General features: G+C 44.2%; 3 protein-coding genes across 4 annotated transcripts in view; 1 reads left to right on the forward strand and 2 right to left on the reverse strand.

Moving 5' to 3' along the window:
* Positions 1-865: 865 nt before the first annotated feature.
* LOC119661484 (coenzyme Q-binding protein COQ10, mitochondrial) lies at positions 866-7,755 on the reverse strand. Its single transcript, XM_038070848.1, has 3 exons — positions 7,551-7,755; positions 1,603-1,686; positions 866-1,542 (listed from the first exon to the last, which is right to left on the reverse strand). Exons 1-3 carry the CDS (start codon positions 7,625-7,627, stop codon positions 1,089-1,091), a joined length of 615 nt encoding a protein of 204 aa, XP_037926776.1. The 5' UTR covers positions 7,628-7,755; the 3' UTR covers positions 866-1,088.
* Positions 7,756-7,841: 86 nt separating this feature from the next.
* LOC119661482 (post-GPI attachment to proteins factor 3) lies at positions 7,842-14,479 on the forward strand. Its single transcript, XM_038070847.1, has 7 exons — positions 7,842-8,071; positions 13,255-13,418; positions 13,486-13,638; positions 13,701-13,825; positions 13,885-14,021; positions 14,079-14,283; positions 14,342-14,479. Exons 1-7 carry the CDS (start codon positions 7,936-7,938, stop codon positions 14,412-14,414), a joined length of 993 nt encoding a protein of 330 aa, XP_037926775.1. The 5' UTR covers positions 7,842-7,935; the 3' UTR covers positions 14,415-14,479.
* A 3,229-nt stretch (positions 14,480-17,708) lies between these two features.
* LOC119646854 (ribonuclease P protein subunit p25-like protein) overlaps positions 17,709-22,582 on the reverse strand; it is a 152,042-nt gene continuing 147,168 nt past the window's right edge. For both annotated transcript variants that reach the window (XM_038047476.1, XM_038047477.1), the window contains exons 2-5: positions 22,148-22,256; positions 21,906-22,087; positions 21,716-21,832; positions 17,709-17,981 (exon numbers count right to left, since the gene is read on the reverse strand). In XM_038047476.1, the coding sequence (XP_037903404.1) occupies positions 17,765-17,981; positions 21,716-21,832; positions 21,906-22,087; positions 22,148-22,243 (612 nt within the window). In that variant the 5' untranslated portion in view covers positions 22,244-22,256 and the 3' untranslated portion in view covers positions 17,709-17,764. The remainder of the gene's footprint in view (positions 17,982-21,715; positions 21,833-21,905; positions 22,088-22,147; positions 22,257-22,582) is intronic.

The following is a 22,582-nucleotide window of genomic DNA, read 5'->3' on the forward strand; positions in this document are numbered from 1 at the left end:
ACCGCTTCACAGAACGTAACTTTGTTGCTTTCGGCCCGATTTTGACGAGAACTCCACCATCGTTCGTTTTCCGAATGGAAGACAATTTAGCTCCACTACCTTCGGACTTGATCCTATAACGGATTTCGCTGAGGACTTTAGCAAAGGTTTTGCCTTCCGTCGGCTTAATAAGCGGAGCTGGCGGTCCTCCTTCATCTCCGCACCCTTTAATTTTGGTACTCCACCATTTGTGTTCGCCTTAATTTTAGGCATAGGTTTTTCTGACGACACGGCGTGTTGTTGCCTTTTGTCCCTCTTCGCCATCTTCTTTTGAGCCGTGGAGAGCACCTGAGTAAAGTTTCCTTCAGATGCGCTTCCCTCCTGCCGATTTTTGGCCAGTTCGCTTTGAAACGATTTATCTGTTATCCGATTGGCGCTTACAGCGCTCCAAAGGCAATAGCAATCTCTGCGTTACCATAGCATAGATCCTCTTAATTAAAGTATCATCGACACCATGCGCCCTGGCGGCATCACAACGTTTTTGAAAGGGCGTACTTCCCTTCAAAGTCCACGAACACCTCCATCGCGTACTCGCCTTTCAAAGTTGAGACCAAAGAATGAAGAGCAGACTCACGAAACCTTCCACGCTGGTAAGCGTGTTGGTTTTCATTTAGTGGGTACGACCTTAGGGCCTTCTCGCAAATGTAACGCTTCTTAGGTTTAGGTACTTTATCCTTCTGCCAAGAGGTAGGCAGGCAGCCTAGGGCAAGACATCCTTGCAAAATATTTCTTAAAAGTGGCTCTATACCCTCCTTTAACATCCCTGGACAGATGCCATCCATGCCATATAATAAAATTTAAAATTTTGAAATGAAAACCAATATCATGTGCTACTTCCTTCTCAATGCATTTTATTTTAAAGTAGTCCAAGATTTGTACATCCGTGTTCCTGTCCGTAACTGTGCATGGTCATACTATAAACAATTTATTAACAACAAATAAATAATGTAAATCGAATTATAACAGTAATTTAACTATTTGATACTGCAATTCAAAAAAATTAACCTAGGAAAGTATCACAATTTAGTTCATCCCTGAAATCACTTTTGTCACGACTTCACCGACGACAGGACATGTGACCGGATCGACGGTCCGCCAAATCGCCGTTTAGCCTCTAATATGAAAGCATGCTCCATTTTATCGCAAAGCAATTCGAAAAACAGATTCGAAATTTTGCTATACAACAACGACTTGAACTCGAAGGAGACATGGAAATCCAGCACGCACGAGTCCGGTATATCCTTCAAACCAGGACTAAACCTCCAATCGTTGTAGAGGTGATCGAATAGTTGGGCGTCTTTGCTCACGGACTGGACGCGAAAAGGTTTTTCTAGAGTGACGAGTGAGGTATATTTTTGCTTGAGTGGCGGGAAGCCAACGATCAGGTCCGCCTTGAATTGATCTTCTTTTTGTGAATGGACTTTGGATTGCGTTACGTATGGAACGAATTTATAGTAGTTGGAGACGTCGGACACTACCTCGTACATTTGATGCATGGAATATCTAAGGAAGAGAAATAGATTGAATAAGGAAAATTCCTTAAAGTTTTTATGTATGTCTTACCCCAGTAATTCCTTTTTCGTATACATCCGTCTTTTACTTGTTATTCCAGCTACCGTGAGAAGATGCCGTTTTGATGAAGTTTGACTAAAAAATATTAAGAGATTATCAGCAAGGGAAGCTTTTTATGCAATCAAATGTAATATAGAAACAAAAAGCGTTTGTCAATGGTACGCGTTTGAAAGAGGAACCTTTGAAGAGGAAGATTTCACCCAACTTATCAAAAATCCCATATGGGTTTCTCTTTGGAATATTATTTTGAAAATGTGATCAAAATTGCGAGTGAATAGACTGAAAATTATATCATGATCGGTAATTTGAACGTTAAGGATACCTCAAAGCTGAACAACACAAGCAATCCACTCTGTAAGATTCTCCCAGTGGCGAGAAAACCTAAAGGTGTCCACTAAGCGATTCGAATACCATCTTACATAACTAAATATGCTATTCCAAGTGAAGCCCTGAGTAGTTGTGTCGAGAACCAAAGTCAGTATAGCGAAATACAACACCTCATTGGCTCTGGTATAGGCATTAATAGCGTCATTACTGTTCCGAGCTTAGAGGAGACCATTTTGAATACATCGGCCCAGAACTTACTTAGAACCAATGCAACTTTCGGGAAGCGAGATGTCTTTAAGATCGGCAAACTTTGGGCTCTCTTCTACTTACCTGAAATACCTTTCAACTCCCCCCACAACTTCTCGAGACGCTCGCCCTTCACCTCTACTGTTCTGCGGCAAGTGCCTTTGGGGCGATCCACTCGTCGGCCATCTTGTGAGAGCAGATTCCAATGTATGGCTTAGCTCTCAATGTAATTGTCGCCCCTTTAAAGTGTCACCTATCCACTGCCACTTTCGTTTTCCGATCATAGTGCGTACGAGTGCCAGACCTGTGCGCCGACCAAATTCTTTAAGTGAGATAGTGTCAGGAGAGCGCACTCCGATGACACGACGCAGACAGGTATGGGCGAAAGCTCGGCGCTTTTGGATAACAGTGGAGTTCACTTTCCATGTACTATTCCTATATAGCAAGAATACTAGCACAGAACAGTATCAACTTCATCTTGGTGTTGAGATAACTTCATTTCCAGATTTAAAATAGTGAACGCGAATCTAGCGCTGTTAATGCGTCGGGCAACATCCAGTACGGTGCCGCAGACGGCAGAAACCACGGTTCTTAGATATACAAATTGATCGACGCTTTCCATGCTCTGCCCAGTAATGCAAATAGGGAGAGTGGAACCTGGCTTTTTGTTGGTGTTTATCAGCAGACCAATCTACTTGCCCTCTTTCCAAATCCGGAGTCATTTTGATAAGGTCCATGACTCGGTGAGAAAGAAAACAGATGTCATCAGCGTATCGAGGTGTTTGAGGAAAGATATCATCGTCCATTGAATTCCTCCACGTCCTCCGGACAGGGCAGCATGAAAAACGCCACCAATAAGAAGAATAAATAATTTCGATGATAGGATGAAACCCTGCCGGACTCCGATTTAGACCTCCAATTCCTTCGAGATTTTACCTCGGTGAAGTACGTGACATTTTACGACATTATATGTCGCTATGAGAATAGCTATTAGTTTCTCCGGAATGCCCCTCCTACGTAGAGCACTCCAGATACACTCCCTGTTCACGCTATCGAAAGCTTTCTCGAAATCAATGAAGAGCAGGTGCAACGAAGACCTTAACTCCTCGCACTGTTCCAAAATGATCCGTAAGGTGTTGATGTAATCAATGCATTTGGATCCGGAACGGAAACCTGCCAGCTCTTTGCCGATCAAGTTTTCGAAATGTTCTTTGATGCGTTCCACAATTATTTCAGCTATTATCTTTGCAACGGCAAGGAGCATGCAGGTACCCCTCCAATTGTTACACTCAAAACGGGTCTCCTTTAGGATCTTAACAATCATCCCCTTTTTCCACTCTCTGGAAAGGTTTCGGATTCCCAAGATTTCTGTACGAGTGGAAGCAGCAGATCTGCAGTAACTGCAGGTGCAGCGATAAACAACTCTGCGGGGAGGAACTGTCCGGCGCCTGTCGGCAAGCGAGTCGGCAAAATTAGACCACTTGCTGGCGGGTTTAACGTTGGGTGATCGAACTCCCAGCCAATTGCTTCGTGAAATGAGGCAATTGGGTGGGAGCAAGATCGGCGACGATCTGATCAAGTCGCTCTGGCTGCGTCGGCTCCCGGAGGGCACCCAGGCGATCCTAGCCTGCGTCTCCGGTTCCTTGGAGGAACTAGCAGCGACGGCCGACCAGGTACAGGAGGTGTACGTTCGCCCAACCATAGCGGCCGTTCAGCCACAGTCGGATGAGGTGAGCGACTTACGGCGCGAGATAGCGGCTTTAACGGCCAGCGTGGCCGAGATGCGGGCGACGTTGGACGCTCAGCGTTCGAGTGCCAGGTCGCGAGCTCGCTCACGATCTGCCACACGAAAAGGGCGTTCGGGTAGCAGGTCGTCAAGACAGCCTGCGGACACAGGTATTTGCTGGTACCATCGTAACTTCGGAGATAAAGCGACAAGATGTACGCTACCTTGCAAATTCGCGCCTACCGCAAAAAACTAGGTCCGCGGGGGGTCTTGGCGACGGCCACCCAGAACGCAGCGCCACGTCGCCTAACTATTTTCGACCCCCTCAGCAGGCGCAACTACCTCGTCGACACGGGTGCGGAGGTTTCGATTCTTCCCGTACCCCGGCATCATCGACTATATCCACAACCCCTCAAACTGGCGGCAGCAAATTCCTCCCGCATCAATACATACGGGTACAGGCAAGTGGACGTGAGTCTTGGCTTGCGTAGGACGTTTCCGTGGCGTTTCATCCTGGCGGATGTCAGCTTCCCCATATTAGGCGCAGACTTCTTGTGTCACTATGGGTTGTTGGTGGACTTGCAAAATAAGTCCCTTATAGACCCCACACCCAACCTAAATTCGTCGGGCCAAATGGTATCTCACGCTGACAATAACCTTTCCGTTCTTTTGGAAGACATCACCGACTCTCGTGTTCAGCCAGATTACTACCGAGTGTAGTCTCTCGAAACCAGTGAAGCACAATGTGCAGCACCACATAAATACTACTGGTTCTCCGATTTTCTCAAAGGTGCGTCCTCTACCACCCCAGAAACTGGCTATCGCGCGGAAAGAATTTGAACAACTTGTTCAACAGGGTATCTGCAGGCCCTCAAACAGCTGTTGGTCTTCCCCTTTACATATGGTCCCTAAGCCAAATGGCGAATGGCGTCCCTGTGGGGATAACAGAAGGCTAAACGCACAGACTGTTCCTGACCGATATCCGATTCCACTCATCCACGACTTTGCGCATCACCTCGCGAATTGCCGCATCTTTTCGACCTTGGACTTAGCCAAGGCCTACCACCAAATCCCAGTAGCTCCTGAAGACATTCCAAAGACGGCAATATGCACACCCTTTGGACTCTTCGAGTTCACCCGAATGACTTTCGGATTGTGCAATGCGTCGCAAACCTTTCAAAGGTTCATCCACTCAGTCCTGCGAAACCTTGATTTCTGTTTCGTCTATTTGGATGATGTTTTGGTCGCTTCTTCCACTGAGTCTGAGCACTTAGCCCATCTCGAGTGCATTTTTCAACGTCTCCTTGAGGCCGGTTTAGTCCTAAACGTTGAGAAATGCAAATTCCTTCAACAACAGGTGAGATTCCTCGGCCACTCCATTTCCTCTGAAGGAATACAGCCCGACCCAGATAAGGTGCAAGCAATCACAAGCTTCCCGCGTCCAAAAACAGTGAGGGAGTTGAGGAGGTTCTTGGGCATGCTAAACTTTTACCGTCGTTTCCTGCCCAAGGCCGCCCATCACCAGTCCGTTTTGAACGCGTACTTGTCTGGCCCCAAAACAAAAGACACACGAGAGATTGTGTGGTCTGAAGAGGCTGTCCGCGTGTTCAATAAATCCCGACAGCAACTGGCTGATGCTACACTTTTGGCATTTCCTCAGCAAGATGCACCCCTAGCCGTTTTTGTTGATGCCTCTGACATCGCAGTAGGTGCTGCCCTTCACCAAAAGGTGGATCAAGTTTGGCAGCCGTTGAGCTTCTTCTCGAAACAGTTGAATCCCGCTCAACGGAACTACAGTACCTACGATCGCGAACTGCTCGCCGCATACCTGTCCATCAAATACTTCCGTTTCTCCCTAGAAGGCAGGCCGTTCACAGTGTTCACGGACCATAAGCCTCTCACGTTTGCTTTGAAACAAAAGCCCGACAAAGCGTCCCCTCGTCAGCTTCGACACCTGAGCTTCATAAGCCAGTTCACGTCAGACATCCAGTACGTGTCCGGCAAGGACAACATAGTTGCTGACGCTTTGTCTCGTGTCTCCGAGGTTAACATCCCCGCCTCACTCGATTTCTCGGCTATTGCCAAGGCGCAGGAGGATGACGCAGCACTTCAGAGCCTCAAATCCAACCCCAAATACAAATTTCGGGAGTTGCCCATATTCGGCTCAAACCTCTCGCTCTGCTGCGAAGACTCGGAAACGGGACCTCGGCCATACATTCCGGCCACCTTTCGCAAGGAAGTGTTCCACGCAGTTCACGACTTAGCGCATCCAGGCATCAGGACAACAAATCGGCTATTGCTGCCAGCCCCGCGGAGCTGGTATATGGGGAGAACCCGAGACTTCCAAGTGATCCGGTCTTCGACAAGAGATCGGGTCTCACAGAATCGGGGTTGGTGCGTCTGCTGAGAGACAATCTCCGACGCATCAAAGCCACTCGTCCCACCCAACACTCGTCCGCACCTGTCTGTGCGCCCAAGGAACTGGACACGTGTACGCACGTCCTGGTCAGGACGGATGCCGTCCGGAAGCCGCTGCAGCCTCCTTACGAAGGCCCGTACCGCGTTCTCGAGCGGGGAGAACATTTCTTCCAGCTCGAGATCGGTGGACACAAAAAGGCGGTCTCCCTGTCCAGGCTGAAGCCTGTTTGCAACCCTAAACAACGGCGCGTTCGCTTCAAGGACTAATGGGAAACACAGTTCCGGATTCTATAGTAGCACCATTTTCGTCCATAAAAGAGGTCCAATCAACCGTGACGAAGACTTTGCGAGAGGTCCCCAAAGACGACTTTCAAGACGCGTACCGCTCATAAGAGAGTCGCTGGAAAAAATGTATAGAGGCCCAAGGACAGTACTTTGAAGAACTTTATGCGATCGTGTAAATCTGTTCAATAGATTAATAATAATAATAATCGTTGGCGCAACAATCCATGTTGGATCAGGGCCTTGAAGTGTGTTAGAGCACTTCATTCAAGACCGTAACGGTACACTAGGAGGCAATGTGGTCAGCTATAGATTGCCTTAAAAAAATAATTGCATTACTTTTGGAACGCACCTTGTATGCCTTGAGAATACTTCGTTTCGAGACGATAATAGCACGCTGGGTGTCGATATGATCAGCTTTGCACTTGTACCTCCACAACCCTGCGAACCTTTCAATAAACGAGCAGTTGACCTTTCGCCACCGACGTCATAATGCGGAGTAGTTTGTTTATGAACTATTTATCAAATTGACGTCAACGACATTGACAACGAAATTGAAACATTATCAGCACTTCCTCTTCAAAACTTAGCCAAGTAAATTTCTCGATACTCTGCTCCTATTAAAATGTTCATTTACAAGCGGAATATCAAGGCACACGTGCAGCATTGAATCCGATCACAAGTTCATGGTATTGGCCTTCATTTCGGGAACATGTACATGAACTCTGCGCCGACGCATCAATAGTTTGATAAATGCGCATTAAGCTAGATTTATCGCAACCGAATTACCGCATGACTTATCACCCAAAGTCGACACAATCCGATTATTGTTTTAGAAACTCATTTCAAAATACACCTTACAAATCCATCATCCGTGCAACGAAGGTTATGTAAGACTGGATGTAAACAAAACTCCCAATGCCCCGAATTATGCACTCACCTCAATTTCTGGATTGCATCGAGAAGGGATTTGATGTTGGCACCCTGTTGCCCAGCTCTGGCTGCTTGGACGATCATCGCAAACAGCTAAACTGGGAGCTTTCGCTGAAAATATTCACATCACCTTCAGTACGAAGAGCGATTCCACCAACCACCACCCCGGAACAACTGTTTGACAAAATCGGAATGTCACAGTGAAATTTGCTTTCACAATTCATTCATGACTGAGTGTTCCGAATTCTGAAAAATACCTCTCGCCGCACCGGTGCGCGCAGACTCTGAACGGTACCCATGTCAGGGCAAATGTTTATAGTTGATCCGTCAATCGGTAGACAACAATGTTATCAGGAGGCAAATAAGCGGACGGTGACATTCCAGTTTGAATTATGATAATTTATCGAGTAGCGGCGCTAATTTTAATTTTAGTATTATTTGCAAGTGTTGCTTTTGCATCGCGCGGTGACAATAATGATTTTTTCAGAGAATGCCAGTACAAATGTCAGCGATCCAATTGCACTAAAGGTAAGGGTTGTCTATGAATTCAATTAAACTCCTTTTTTATTATCATATCTACTTTTTACCAGAGACAGTAAGTTAGGTACAAGAAGCTGCACACTACACGCCTAATCCCAGTAAAACAAAGAAGGAAAAAGAAAAGAGAATAGAGGACTTTTTCAGGAACACTGGTTTCCATTGTGCCCTTCCATAAACATACATTTAGCTCTGGGCCCTTACCCTAGAAATTTATCGATCCGTCGACAGTTAAGTCTCCGAAACTTTTTCTCGAATGATGAAACAAATTATCATTGTCCCGTAGTGCATCCAACTGCCGTTGGTTACGAGTTGTGGGGTTTCTTTTTTACTTTGCTAGCGTTGGCAAGTTTTAGTGGAGTTTTATTATTTTCCAGTTCCACATTAGACGGCGTCAATCAATACGTGGTTTTCCACGTAAATTATCAGCTTCAGTTTTGTTGCTACTTGAATTCTTTCAGTTAGTGCTGTTGGCCCTATTTGGGTAGCCTCTGTTGTGAACAAACGAAAGGTTAAGTCAGCCACTTCTTCGATTGTAAGCGGTTTTCACTGCTCTATATCATCAGTATCCATCAGTAGCTCCCACGATATCCCACCGTTCACTTTAGATATCTTTCAAAAATGGAAACGAATGCAAAGAGACAAGTCAAGTATCCTCGACTTCAATGCGTGCCTCTGAGATGTCGAGCCAACAGCTTAAACCTCTACTGTATTTGCTCCCCGAAAGGAAAGGGACGCACAAGTTTTAACTTACGACGAGCGTATTTTAAAAAAATCATCCCTAGTACTCTTAGATAAGATATTTTGCCCAGGTGAAACCATGGACTGGCTCCATTTTTTTAAACCGATAAAAATCTTACGTAAGCAAGTTAGTCCGAACAAAACAAACAAAACAAATACGTGTCTGCACGCTAAATGTTGGAACCCTAACTGGAAAGACGGAGGAACTCGCAAGAGCCCTTCGGAAAAGCCGCATTGATATTTGCGCTCTGCAAGAAACCCAATGGTCTGGTGCCAAAAGCTGCGATATTAAACGCGACGCGGTAAAAATGACTATAAACTTTTCTATTTTGGTAGCCCACACAGTCAATATGGTGTTGACATTGCCATCTCAGAGAATTTCCGTGATGCCATTAAAGAAGTCGAACGATTTGATGATCGGCTGATGGAGCTCACCATTATATCAGTTGATCGCACTATCCACTGCGTACGCACCACAGACAGGTTGACCTGATACCGAGAAAGATGCCTTCTGGCAACTTTAATGGTCATATGGGGGGAACGCACTGCCACGCGGCGCATTAAATGGTGGCGATTTCGTGAGAAAAGAAGAAACGATCTCACTCACACGATTACCGACCATTACGAATGTGGAAGAATCATGGAACCAAATGAAAGACACGAGCGGCCTCTGCAACCCTCGGGGTCACCAAGCCGAGTTAGCGGTACATCAACCGAGAAACTTGGCTTTGGAATGACGATGTTGAAATGAAAGTCCGTGAAAAAAAAAACGCCGCTACCACAAATTTCTCGACGATTAAACACCAGCCAATTGGCTCGGGATGGCGAGAAAGATCTGTATCGATTTGCTAAAAGCCGTAACGAACGTACACAGGATATCGAACACTTCTGTTGCGTTAATGACAAAAACGATACTTTGCTAACCAACCGTCGAACCGCAACGGATAGATGGCGAGAATACTTCGAGCAGATTTCAACTGAAGAATTTGCTCATCCTCCACTTCCACAATCATTGCCGACATTTGGGCCAGTTCCACCATGGGAACCGGGAAAGCCCCTGGACTCACATATTTCGGGTGAACTCCTGTTGTATGTGAGGACAGCTCGGTTATTTGCGGTTGGCCCCCCTAGTGGGAGTTTCATGGTGGTTGTGGTTGTGCTCAAGCGAGAAGAGACCTTCGGGCCTCGACGTGGTGTTGCGTATCAACACGGGTGCCGTACTCCATAGTTCGGTAGAGATTTAGGTAATTCTTGCATCCACCAGTATGAATGCTAAGCCATGCACTTGGTATAGACTGGTACCGTTGTGACTTGTCTCAGCGGGGCTCTGATTGTGGTCACAAAATCAATCCGTGTCTGAAGAGGACCGTAGGATTAAGTCTCCACGACAGGTACCTACGTAAAACACTCAAGGACTTACTGTCAGCGTAACTGAAGTCAAGGAGGCAATAAAACGAATGAAATTGGGGAAAGCCACAGGACAGAGGTACAGATTGTTAGGTCAATTACTTCGCTTCTTCTCGGTCCCACGAACATAGGGGCGCACCTTACGTTTGCAGTCATAAGACCAGTTGAAGTGAAGAAATCAAAAAGCTTCTCTCCTGTTAGATTGCATTTGCTACTACCCCAACAAATATGTTGAGCATTCGCAACGCAACCTCTTAAGAGTTCGAGACCACTTGATTCTGCATACACTACCAGATCCCTAAGCTCTTGCGTTGTCGCAAAAGTTTGCTGTGCGTACCAAAAAGGGAAATCGCCCAGGACGTGCTGAAAGGACAAAATTGCTGTAGCCAAGAGTAAAGGCAGAGTCGTGATAGCTGTGTTTTTGGACATCAGCAAAGCGTACGAAAGAGTGGACCTTCTCCTTTTTGCCGGAACTATTAGCGAAAAAAACATACCATCTGACATATATTCTGGGACCCTGCGCTTTCTGGAATACAGAGAGCTGAAGCTGGATAAGTAGTCATGCTCGGTAAACAGTGGCCTACCCAAGGAAGTGTTTTAAGCCCGGTACTTTTCAATCTGTACACAACATCGCTTCACTCCAAACTCAATGACTTAACTGACTTCTATCAATACGCAGATGACTTTATCATCATTGCTATGGGTACAGGAGATGATCAGGATCAGGATAGGCTACTACAAAAACAGTTTGACCTTTTTGTGAATAAATGTAACACCCTGAAACTCCCAATGAACAAAGATAAGTATTGTAATGATACTAGAGGAAATAGGAGATCAGGTCGATCATCCTGAGTGGCCGATAACGACCTAGAGGGCAGAGCTATCCCAGAAATCTAAACAAATTGGCTAAATTGACCGTGAAGGTCCGCCCACAAAGATTGAAGCTCCATCAAAGTGCTCGGTCGACACGTTCTTGCACGCCTCTGTGCTGGCCAGGCGCGGGAATGTGGGTCCTTTGATTGCTTTGATCCCTCACGCTTCATTACTCAAAACAACGTGTCGAATGATAAGCAGAACGCGAACTAAAAGTGGAAGATAGAAAAGAAAAAAAAACGGCTCGACCGCGCGCGTGGAGCCGTAAGTCTCCGGACCCGAGTGCCGCGATCAAGGAGGGGAAGATCCACGACGGTTCACCGTCTCAATGATCGTCTCTTCCGCCTCAGATCTTGTGTAAGGCACGGCCTCTGAGGTTCCTACCCTACCTCGACATCCTCAGGCCAGTATTTACTTTGAGGATGTCCCTTAAAAAAAAACAGTTCCGCGGGGGGGGGGGGGGGGGAAGAGGAGGATCTGGAAGGGAGGAAGTCCTCAAACCACTATTCCTTATTCACACTTCATTGTTTATCAGAGTTCATGATATTTATCATAACAAATAAAAATAAACAAATGGTAAAATTCAAAGAGAAAAAAAAATAATAATAAAAAAGAAAGAAAAATAAATAAAAACAAGGACTCACCCAGGTCGTCACTCCGAGCTCGGTTGGGGGCTGGTGTAACAAATTTGATCAAGAATTCGATTATAATATTTATATACCTATTTTAATAACACTTAATGCAAGTTGTGCTTGTATAATTTTAGTTTAAAATCACTCGAAAAAAACAAACTTCACATGTATATTATTCCATTTGCTCTCCTCCGCCACTACAAGGTAAATTCAAAACAAGTACCAATTTAGGTTCTCTCCCTTCTCAAATGCAAAAAAAAATGTCTTTAAATAGTTCTTTTTGGCTAAAATTAGCATTAGTTAAGGCTTTTTCTGCCCCACTTTTTAGATCCGATTATATGTACAACTTTTTCAAAGATTTTTTAGATAAATGCATTTATATTGTTCGTCTGATCACAATATTAGCGAAACGCTTCACCGATTTCTTCCTTAAGTCCGTTATGTCTTATAACTTATTTAATTTTTGTTTTAGAGGGAAAAGTTATCCAGTTGCATTTGCATCTTTATGGCGAATAAATTGCCATTCCTTCACCTTCGGATTAATGATGTTTTTCTTTGTTCTCGAAGACTTTCTCTCCTCTTCCTTTATTTCTCCGTCCAGCTCCACTCCTCACCAACGCCAAAATCCAACTCCCCGGTTATTTTTCCGCGCACCGTTTCCCTCACCAAGCAACACTCTCTCCGTTCTTTGTTCGTGCACCGCTTCTATTCCCGCTACATAGCCTTTCTCACTCGCTAGGCAATGTTGCGGCAACATGCGCATGCGCCTGCGGATGCGGCAAATCATTCGCCTCTTGTCAAGATCAATTCGCTCGAATGCATTCAATAATGTGCAATCTGCGGTGAACATTAAGGCAATTGCACACTATTAAATGCATTAATTAAGAAAGAGCCGAATGAGATTCCGCTCCTGTCGCGCAGCCGCGGTCACTACAGTATAGCGTTATTGCTTTTAAGAGAAATAATGGCAAACCATGTAAAATTTTAGTACATCAGTCCCGTATAAAACAGGTACCGAAGATAACATTTCTGAACAGGACAATGACGAAATCCCTATCATAAAGGCGAAATAGGCTTTGAGGGTAGTAAACCTGCTGATCTGGAGGCAAAGGAAAGATCGTTAAAGAAAATAGTAATAATCGCAGACACCGAAAAAGCCCACACTCTTCTGGAGAAGCAAGACATCAGATTGTCTGGGAAATAATTGATGCAATAGCGAATTCTAACTTCGAGGGGATAAGAATACACACACCGCTGATCGGTTACCAAATCAATGCAATACCACACCAAGTGGAAATGTAAACACATGCTCATAAACGCAAACACATAATTAAAGAGTAGACGACAAAGCTGGCGTTATAGGCGCAGCCTGCCAACCAGCTTCACGGGACTGTTCTACGTGAGAGATTATTACCTAGTCGCTGGGTAACAAATCCTTAGATGTTAAAGGCAGAGTGCCAATCAGAGAGTCTTAATCATCGGGGTTCGGTGTTAATTTTCTCGGTGTTTAATGCATTTCAGGAGCCATAAACTTCCAAACCAAATCCAAATTACTACAAAAGCAGAGTGTATTTGATAAATTATTCGGTTGGACGTGCGGAGAGGAGTGCCGAGATGAATGTATGTGGCGAACAGTTAAGGCTTTCCAGGAGCGAAAATGGGGAGTGCCACAATTTTACGGGAAGGTAATATTCTGTTAATGTTGCCTGTCCATTATATTTTGATTCTGATCCTCTTTATTTCTCTCCACAGTGGCCATTTATCCGAATTTTCGGCTTACAAGAGCCAGCCTCGGTGATATTCTCCATCATGAACTTCCTCGCCCATTTCAATCAAATGCGTAAATTTCAAAGTGCTGTCCGAAAGGATAGTCCCTGCTATCGCCTATGGCATATATTTGCATTTGTAAGTGAAGAAAAACATAAACCAATTCTACAAATTAGAATCACATCGTAAATTTCTTACAGGTATGCCTGAATGGGTGGTTTTGGTCGACAATCTTCCATGCACGCGATACCAATCTCACCGAGTTTTTCGATTATGTCTTCGCTTATTCCATAGTCTTAGCAACACTCTATTGTATGGTAATGAGGTACAGAAAACACACATTTTTAACTCAATTTCTGGAAATTAACCCACGATTTTTTTCAGGTTTTTATTCGATAAGTCGCTCCTCTTGAGAGGACTTGTAACGGTGGTCTTCTGCTCGTATTACTTCAATTATTTTATGCACCTTTACGTTGGTCAGTTTGATTATTCTTTCAATATGAAAGCCAACATTATAACAGGTAGTTCACGAAAACATGACAAATATGATTAAGATTTCAGAATAATTTCCTTTTCAGGAGCTCTGTCTGCGGTGGGATGGATCATATGGTCCTTGATAGTCTGGAAACGTCGCCCATACGCCAAGAAAATGGTACTTTTCTACTTGTATTTAGGGCCAGCGTTTATTCTTGAGTATCTCGACTTTTCACCATTCTTGTGGACTTTCGATGCGCACTCTCTGTGGCATTTATCAAGCGTCCCGTTGGCTTTTATCATATACAGGTTTGTGGAACATCCTATTATTAAAAAGTCATTCAACATTGAAAATTCTTTATCACAGCTTTGCAATCGATGACTGTCAACATCTGAGGAAGGAGAAAATGGTTTTGGAGCACGAAGATAAGATTTTATAAGGTTCACACAGGAAATTTTGTATTCAACACTAGTCACTAGTCACACCAATAAACTTTTTAAGTTATCTATGTTATTTTCTGTTCTAAATTTGATACTCTTTCAATTTACAATGACTTGACGGGTCCAATTTTTGAAAAATTCGATTTTTTTTATAATCGACTTCAGCAGTGAATATTTATATATATGCTTCTCATTTACCATTTGATGGGGTATAGCACACATCGCATCATTGTGGTTCGTTGAAATGCGGTTCCGTTGCCCCTCTGGGACATCCCGAGATGCCTACACTCCCCTCTGCTGTTCTGGCCAAGTGCCCTTGGCCGTTGGCCATCTTGGCAATGTGGGTTCCACTGCATGGCGTAGCCAGCGATGCATAATGTGTGACCTATCCATTACCGTGTGTGTCCGGATAGCTGAGTTGTTAGAGCGCAAGGCTGTCGTACGGAAGGTCGCGGTTCAAATCTCACTGGTGGCAGTGGAATTTGTATCGTGATTTGACGTCGGATACCAGTCGACTCAGCTGTGAATGAGTACCTGAGTCAAATCAGGGTAATAATCTCGGACGAGCGCAATGCTGACCACATTGCCTCCTAGTGTACCGTTACGGTCTTGAATGAAGTGCTCTAACACACTTCAAGGCCCTGATCCAACATGGATTGTTGCGCCAACGATTATTATTATTATCCATTACCACTTCCGCCTTCTAATCACTTTACTCACTAAGGACAGGCCAGTACGCCGACTAAATCCTTCATACTGCGACGCAAACAGATGTTGATGAAGACTTAAAGTTTTCGAGTGACAGTAGTGATCACTTTTCCATGTACTATACCATGTAGCAACACAGAATACTAGCACAAAACAATCTCAACTTGATCTTGATGTTGAGATAACTGTATTTCCAGATTTTAGAGAAGGCAGCGAAAGCAGATCTAACTCAATTAATATGTCGGCTGACACAATCAGGAGCTGGCCGGCCATATCCGCCTTCAAAAAATCTTCGATTTTGCGTAATGGATACTTTGGGTTGAAACGTCATAACGAAATATTCTACCCCGCTCCTGTCACTGTTCAAATTCCACGCTTTTGCTTGGATTGATGTATAACTTTACGTGCACACCGTAAATGTTGGAAGTGTTGTGGTTACCGGAAGACACGAAAATATCGACCAAGCAACACTTGGCGAAATGAACAGAACGAGCGAACTGAGCTACATTGCGGGTTCCCACCGATGATTGGGAAAACTTAAACAAGGTGCAATAGGCTGGAATACTGACTCGGTGGTAGACAAATGATGCCTTTGTGTCTTCGACGGGGGAATCGACGAGACTGCGTGGATTGCCGAAGGCTTGTAGGAAGCCCAGTTGTATCAATTTCAATTACAATTATCAATTAAACTGGCAGACCAGGAAGCGATATAGTTGTTCTGTCTTGAAAACAGACATAATAATAATGATCGTTGGCGCAACAATCCATATTGGATCAGGGCCTTGAAGTGTGTTACAGCACTTCATTCAAGACCGAAACGGTGCACTACAGTACACGGTAGGAGGCAATGTGATCAGCATTGCGCTCGCCCGAGATTATTACCCTGATTTTACTCAGGTATTCATTCACAGCTGAGTCGACTGGTATTCGACGTCAAATCACGATACAGATCTCACTGGCACCAATGAGATTCGAACCGCAACCTTCCGTACAACAGCCTTGTGCTCTAACCCCGCAGCTATCCGGACAACAGACATCCTTGACTTTTAGTAACAAGAAAAAGTAACGATATGTGAGCTCCTCCTCCTCTCAAAACGATGAAAATGCAGTAAACCGTCGTGTTTTCCACGTTGTATAAATCGAGAAGCGATAACGAGTCGACCACCTTTTGTCTCCGATGTCGATGATGATGGGCGAAAAAGGTAGCTCCGATGTTAACTGATGTGGTGGTACCAGCACCAATTTGAGTTGGCTGCTGAATGAATGAGGCAGCTCTTTTATCTACTGCTCCCGACTTTAAATATTTTTGCTGCTGTTACTCATTAGTTAAACCACTGCCTATCCAGTGAGCGTAAGTGGGCTACGCTGAGTTTTGTCACTATCATTTCCTCAATTGGGTTGAATTCTGATGAGGTAGGGCCCGGCTAGCGCATACCGACAACTGCGACGGGAAAATCTGGAAGATCGGGCTCGGTTACAGAATTGGCCTGCTCGACAAAATTGGAGGCCTTGAGTATCTTTATCAATCTGTTCACTTTTATAGGCAATAGACCCACATGTAGCGAGTGATTAGTTATTGCAGTTCCTATCAGCACGCATCTGCCTGAGGAGCTTTGAGTTCCTATTCGGTGAGAAGCTTGTATTTTCGGTAGAGTCCATAAGGCTGTTTTCAAATGAGCATACCTATCAATCGGTGCTGGGTGTCGCAGAATATCTACCTTTTTCTGTACGATTTGTTGCTGTCCGAATGAATTCGTTGCTTATTAAACTGGGATTCATCCTTCAGGAACCACAGAAGGGTAGAAGGTGGCAAGGCAACACCACGCATAATTTTCTCCCCAAATCGGTATAATTTTCACCTCGGGCCTGGCTTTTCTTTCTACGGCCCTGCATGTACATATGACTTACCTACAAAATTCAGATTTTACTTTTGCCACGGAAGTGAATAGTTAAAACTCAAAAATTTTGATAATACCCTCTCTCAGAAGGGCAGGTTCATATCAGTGAGGAATGGTTTTCTTCTGGCCGGTAAAGGTATTAAATTTATTATTTTTGTTACTACAAAATCAACATTGTGTCAGCCAAAAGAAATTATGCTGTTCGTATTTTGAGACCGTAAAGACATACTTATAATTTAAAATCTGGCTCAGAGGGAGACCGTGAACACGGCAACATATTACGAGACGCAAGAAAATTGAAAAGGGCAATTCGGAATAAAAGGAGGCATATGCTGGCAAAGGGAATCCGCCTGCTGCCCGACAATGGCAGATCTCACGCAGCCAACACCACGAAACAACTCCTCGATTCGTTTAGATAGAAAGTTTTGAACCACCTCCTCCGCCTTCAAATTACCATCCAAGAACCGTCTCTCTTTGCATGTAACCTAGCCTTGTAAATCTAATGTAAAGTGATGCAACTTACCATACTGTATACGTGTGGGTTCAGAGTTACAATATCTCCACCGAACTTCATAGCAATATGTGGCAGACAGACTAACAATAAACCGATTTGAACAAGATTTTGTTTTACACAAAACTTAAAAAAAATAATAAAATTCGTTGCAAAACTAAAATAAATTTTCGGAATTTAGCGACAATTATTTTGTTTTATTATAAATTAAAGAGAAAACAAGAAAATTTTTTCATGTTTCCATCTTTTCAGGAGCATTACGACTATTATCTTTTGATTGGTCCTTTTGGTGCTTCGACTTCCTATTCTGCTTCGACCCTTGTCCTTGGCCTTGCCGGAATTTCTTTTTATTTTCACCGCTTCCACCAGGTTGTGAATTTCGTTGTTGACCTCTTGGCTTAGCTTCCCGTTCAATCCAGAGAGAAGTTTTTGTTTTAGAGTCCTGGTACCTGCAATTCAAGGATGGATAGATATTTTTTCATTCTAAAAAAGAGACTGTCATTTAAAATGCTCGCAACGAGGGGAAAAGGAAGGCCCAATTGGATAGTATAAATTAGTAAACAAAAATTCTTTGAGAATATAATGACTCTTTGATTCTTACAAAGCTAAATATGGAGCCCTTCTAGCCCTAGCTACAATAATTTATGATATCTTTTTAAAAGGAACGCTAAAGCAATGAATTGTGAACACCCGCCGATGAAAAAAAATGAATTTGCGGTATTTGTAGCTAACCCGGTGGATCATGTAATTATTCGCACCTATGACACGTGCCTAGATTCATGCTGCTCTGCGTTTGCAACTCAGGTTGCGTTTAACCTGGTATAGCAGGTTTATATAAATATATATTTGACATTCAAGATTTTTTTATTTAAGATTTCTTAGCCGCCTGCAGAGATCACTGGAACACAGAATGTGCAGCTGGATTCAATGGAGATATCCCCTTTTCGATGGAGCCTTGCATAATTGGCTAGCATTCAAGGACGCCTATACAATTTTGGTAATTAATCTGGAGGCTGAGCTCGGCAAACTGTGCAAAGTCAACAGTGTCAAGCTGCGCGCTCAACGACTATAGGTCTCAATGCCTCAAGGCAATAACTGTAGCCCAGTGGTTTGCAGCGCTACGAGGCTCTAACATCTGCTTCAACTGCCTTGGATCGGACCATCTGACAAAGGAATGTACTCCGCTACGGGGAACAATAACAATAATGCAACAATAGGCCTCGTTGCAGAAATTGTCGTCTCCTTTTCAATAGCAGGGCATTGCCACGAGTCTTGCCAGACCGAGAACTCCCCCGTTCGGAGAGTTTTTGGCCTCCTCTTTATCAAGGGGCTTTGTGGTGGTGCTTTTGTCTATGACGCGAGCCTATATAGTCCCTCACCAAGTGGATACGGATTCAATACTCTCTGCATCCTCAAGTAGAACTCCACCGTTCTGAGAGTTTTTGGCCTCCCCTTTGTCAAGGGACTTTTTAGTGGTGCTTGCGCCAATAACGCGAGTCTCCATAGTCCGACTATCGACATTTATTATTATTAATTTGTGATGCGCGATTACCAGCTTAGCCTCATTACGTTTCAATTCTCACAGCAATTCAAATTAGGGAGAAATTACACCGATGTGGACACGGTAAGCATGAGAGTGGCACCCCTGTTTGCTCGTTTCACACTTAATTTTGAGGTGGTAGTCTTGGCAATAATTACTCCGATGTTTCCTTCGGTGCAAATTGACCAAGTGAAATGATAACATCTCCGAGGATTACAATTGGCGAATCCAACATCCTTCTTGGAGCTGATGTTTGGGGTCTCGTTGGAGAGCCTGAACTTCGCAGTGGATAACCTGGCAAACCCTGTGCCCAGGCATCTCCATTCGGTTGAATTTTGTTCGGTGCAGCTTATGCGGTGCCGCCCACACAAGTACCGGTAGTATCATTCACTACGCACTTTAACGACTACAAGCTACCTTTGGATGATTTCGTATGTTTTTGGCTACCAAAGGAGCTTCCTGATATTAGTCAGCATTACTGCTCTCGCATCTTTATCCATTCTTATTGATGGTAGCTATGTCGACCAGATCTCGCTTCAAGCAAAGATTCCAAACTTGAAAAGGAAGATGAGCTTAAGGATACACTCAAAGTCTTCCCTGTTTGTCGTAGGAAGCGACTAAGAGATAAAAGTTTGTGGGATAGCAGCCTACAAATTTTGAAATTATATTGCCACCGAAATGTCAACAACGCTTCGGATAGGGGCTAACCTCACGCCGAACATCTTTGACTATAGAAAACCCACTATGATTGGTTTCTGTAATTTGCACACGCTCCTCGACAACGGTAGCGAGAGTCTTAAGAATGCTCGGTTTTCTCAATTCGGAAGAGAAATCCAATGAGAGATTCTGGACCTAAGGAGAAGCGCTTCTGGACTCTGGAAAACCAAGTGGTAGCAAACGCGAATCTGGTGTCTGATGGTTACTTACGTCTACTGCAAGGTACATTTGGGGGAGCCGGTTTGTCACAGATTTCTGACTACAAGATTCCGGTCCAGGTTAAGGAATATCACAATTATTGCACCAACGGAGACTTCTGATATAGTTGAGAAGGATGATTTCTACGAGCAATTACACGCAGTTTAGAAGAGGATTCCTAAAGGCGACATTGTGATCGTGACAGATGATTTGAATGCCAAAGTGGAATCTGATAAGATCTTGCTCGGACATGGGATGGGAAAGTCACACAGTCACAGCCTTGGCGACGGTAAAGCCAACGGTGGGAGGTTTGTGGATTTCTGCAATTTCAATCGCCCCGTCCTGGGTGGGACATTGTACGAGCACAGAGCTTGCCATAAGGTCAGTTAGTTTCAACCCGCCGATACCATATTACCGATCAGTTTGACGATTCTGTGATCAGTAGTACATTTATGAGTTGTTTCCTGGATATACGCAACAAGAGAGGCGCTGACATCGGTCTCGGAAGGGACCAGCATCTAACGATGATGATCACTTACCTTTGCTTGCGTATTGCGTCCGTCATACTTGCAGGTTTGGAGAGCTGCGACCCCTCAAGTTCTACATTGACCGGAGTTTAGATATTCGCTTCTTCTGCTCTTCATTGATTTCAAGAAAGTTTTCGATAGCGTAAGGAGAGGTTGTATCTGCCGTCCTCTACACAGGAGGGGCAGTCCGGAGAAACGAATGACTATTATCAAAGCGACATATAATGACTAAAAATCACGTGCTGAATCGAGCTCACATCTCTAAGGAATTTGAAGTCCAAGGAAAAGTCCACCAGGATTGCATCTTGTCAGCGATATATTTTCTTATTGTAATTGATGGCGTTCTTCGTGCTGCCTTGTCCGGGGACGAGGAGTTCAATAGACGATGGCATCTTTTCCAAACCTCTCGACTACGCAGATGACGTGGTGTTTGTTCTCTCACCGGCTCATGGACTTGGGCCAAATGGCTCTGGATTTGAAAAGAGAGGCAAATCAAGTTGTGCTGAAGATAAACACCAACAAAAACAAGGTTCTCAGTCTGACAGGTCCTCGCACTCTCCCTATCTGCATTAATGTGCAGAGCATCAGAGGCGTCGATCAATTTGTATATCTAGGAAGCGTAGTTTCCTCCGATGGTAGCACCGAACTCGACGTTGTCCAACTAGCTAGATCCACTTTCGTTGCTTTGTCTTAAATCTAGAAATGCAATTATCTCAACACCAAGCTCACGTTGAGACTGTTGCTAGTGTTATCTCTGTGTTGCGATATGGAAGTAGCACATGGAGAGTGATCCCCACTATCACTCAAAGGCTTCAGGTCTTCGTGAGCACAGAGTATGCTAGCTTGAAACTATCTCCAACGAAGATTCTCGGCACACGGGCCTGCCACTCGTATGTGATGCGATCGGAAGCCGGAAATGGCAGTAGATAAGTCACATATTAAGGAGGGGAGACAATTCCATTGCTGGCTACGCCAGACAATGGAATCTACTCTTCCAAGATGGCCGACGAACGGGTCGCATCAAGAGCACAGAATAGTAGAGAAAGAGTGCGGGCATCTCAGAAAGCCCTGGGGCGGGATGAATGGCATTTCAGCGAACCGCGAGCGATGACGCGTAGTGTGGTTGACGCGCTATACCTCAGCAAGTGGTGAATATTGATATTATGTATCTAAAGGTACATGGTTTGTCGTTTTTACTTACCCCAGAATAGTCTTATCCAACTCATCCAATGTTGTCAAGATATGTATGCATGGTATCTGTCTCGTAGCGACAATTTCCTCCAACCCCGGCATTTGAGGTTCCCAATACTCCTCCACCCTACAAAAAGTAAAATAATGAATTAAATTGGTTCAATTGTTCATTGAATTTCCACCGAATAAAATCTAATTACTTTCGATAACACAAGCGTGTTACTTGATGAATAGGATAATTTCTTTTAAGAATTTCTGCACACGAAATTGTCTTGCCTACTCCACCGCCTGAGCCGCTCCACACAATTGAACGATGTTCACCATTGTCGAGAGTTTTTTTTGCAAATTCCAAGACGTTTGAAACTTTCGTGCCGCCTTTTACCTATATTCAGAAGGAAAGATAACAATGAAGGGATGCCAAAAACCAGTCGATATTACTTACATGCATCCACAGATAATCGGCAGGCAAACACTCGATGGGAATATTCTCACGTGTCAGCTCCTCCTCTACATTCTTTCCTTTTTTATAGTGCATCATTTTGTGAAATGAACTGAAATAAAAAAAAGGACATTTTTGAATAACATCAAATAACGATGAATACCACGTGCCTTTGTTCTGAAAGTAAATGCCAATTTAAACTATCTAAATATGGGCACCAGGACCAATATCGGTTATTCGCACCAATTGTCTTTTTAGAGGATGCCCTATTGGGGCTGCAATGAACAGCACACAACCTAAAGCAACAAGTTCAGAGCATCAACAGGTCCAACCACGGACTACCCTCATTCCAACCAACCATCTCACCACTCCTGCCTTCCGCGCTACCATAATCTATTCAGGACACCGAAGTGGGATTAGAAATAGTTGCATGGAATT

Source organism: Hermetia illucens, chromosome 1, assembly GCF_905115235.1.
Source record: "Hermetia illucens chromosome 1, iHerIll2.2.curated.20191125, whole genome shotgun sequence".
NCBI lineage: Eukaryota > Metazoa > Arthropoda > Insecta > Diptera > Stratiomyidae > Hermetia > Hermetia illucens.

What these genes read in the sequence shown, in the direction of transcription:
- LOC119661484 (XM_038070848.1), bottom strand. Translation starts at nt 7,627, where the DNA reads ATGATCGTCCAAGCAGCCAGAGCTGGGCAACAGGGTGCCAACATCAAA. An exon ending in GATGCAATCCAGAAATTGAG is followed by an intron (nt 1,687 to 7,550) that starts GTGAGTGCATAA and finishes AATATTTTTTAG; the next exon opens with TCAAACTTCATCAAAACGGC. An exon ending in ACGAAAAAGGAATTACTGGG is followed by an intron (nt 1,543 to 1,602) that starts GTAAGACATACA and finishes TCTCTTCCTTAG; the next exon opens with ATATTCCATGCATCAAATGT.
- LOC119661482 (XM_038070847.1), top strand. Translation starts at nt 7,936, where the DNA reads ATGATAATTTATCGAGTAGCGGCGCTAATTTTAATTTTAGTATTATTT. An exon ending in GCGATCCAATTGCACTAAAG is followed by an intron (nt 8,072 to 13,254) that starts GTAAGGGTTGTC and finishes AATGCATTTCAG; the next exon opens with GAGCCATAAACTTCCAAACC. An exon ending in CTCTATTGTATGGTAATGAG is followed by an intron (nt 13,826 to 13,884) that starts GTACAGAAAACA and finishes GATTTTTTTCAG; the next exon opens with GTTTTTATTCGATAAGTCGC.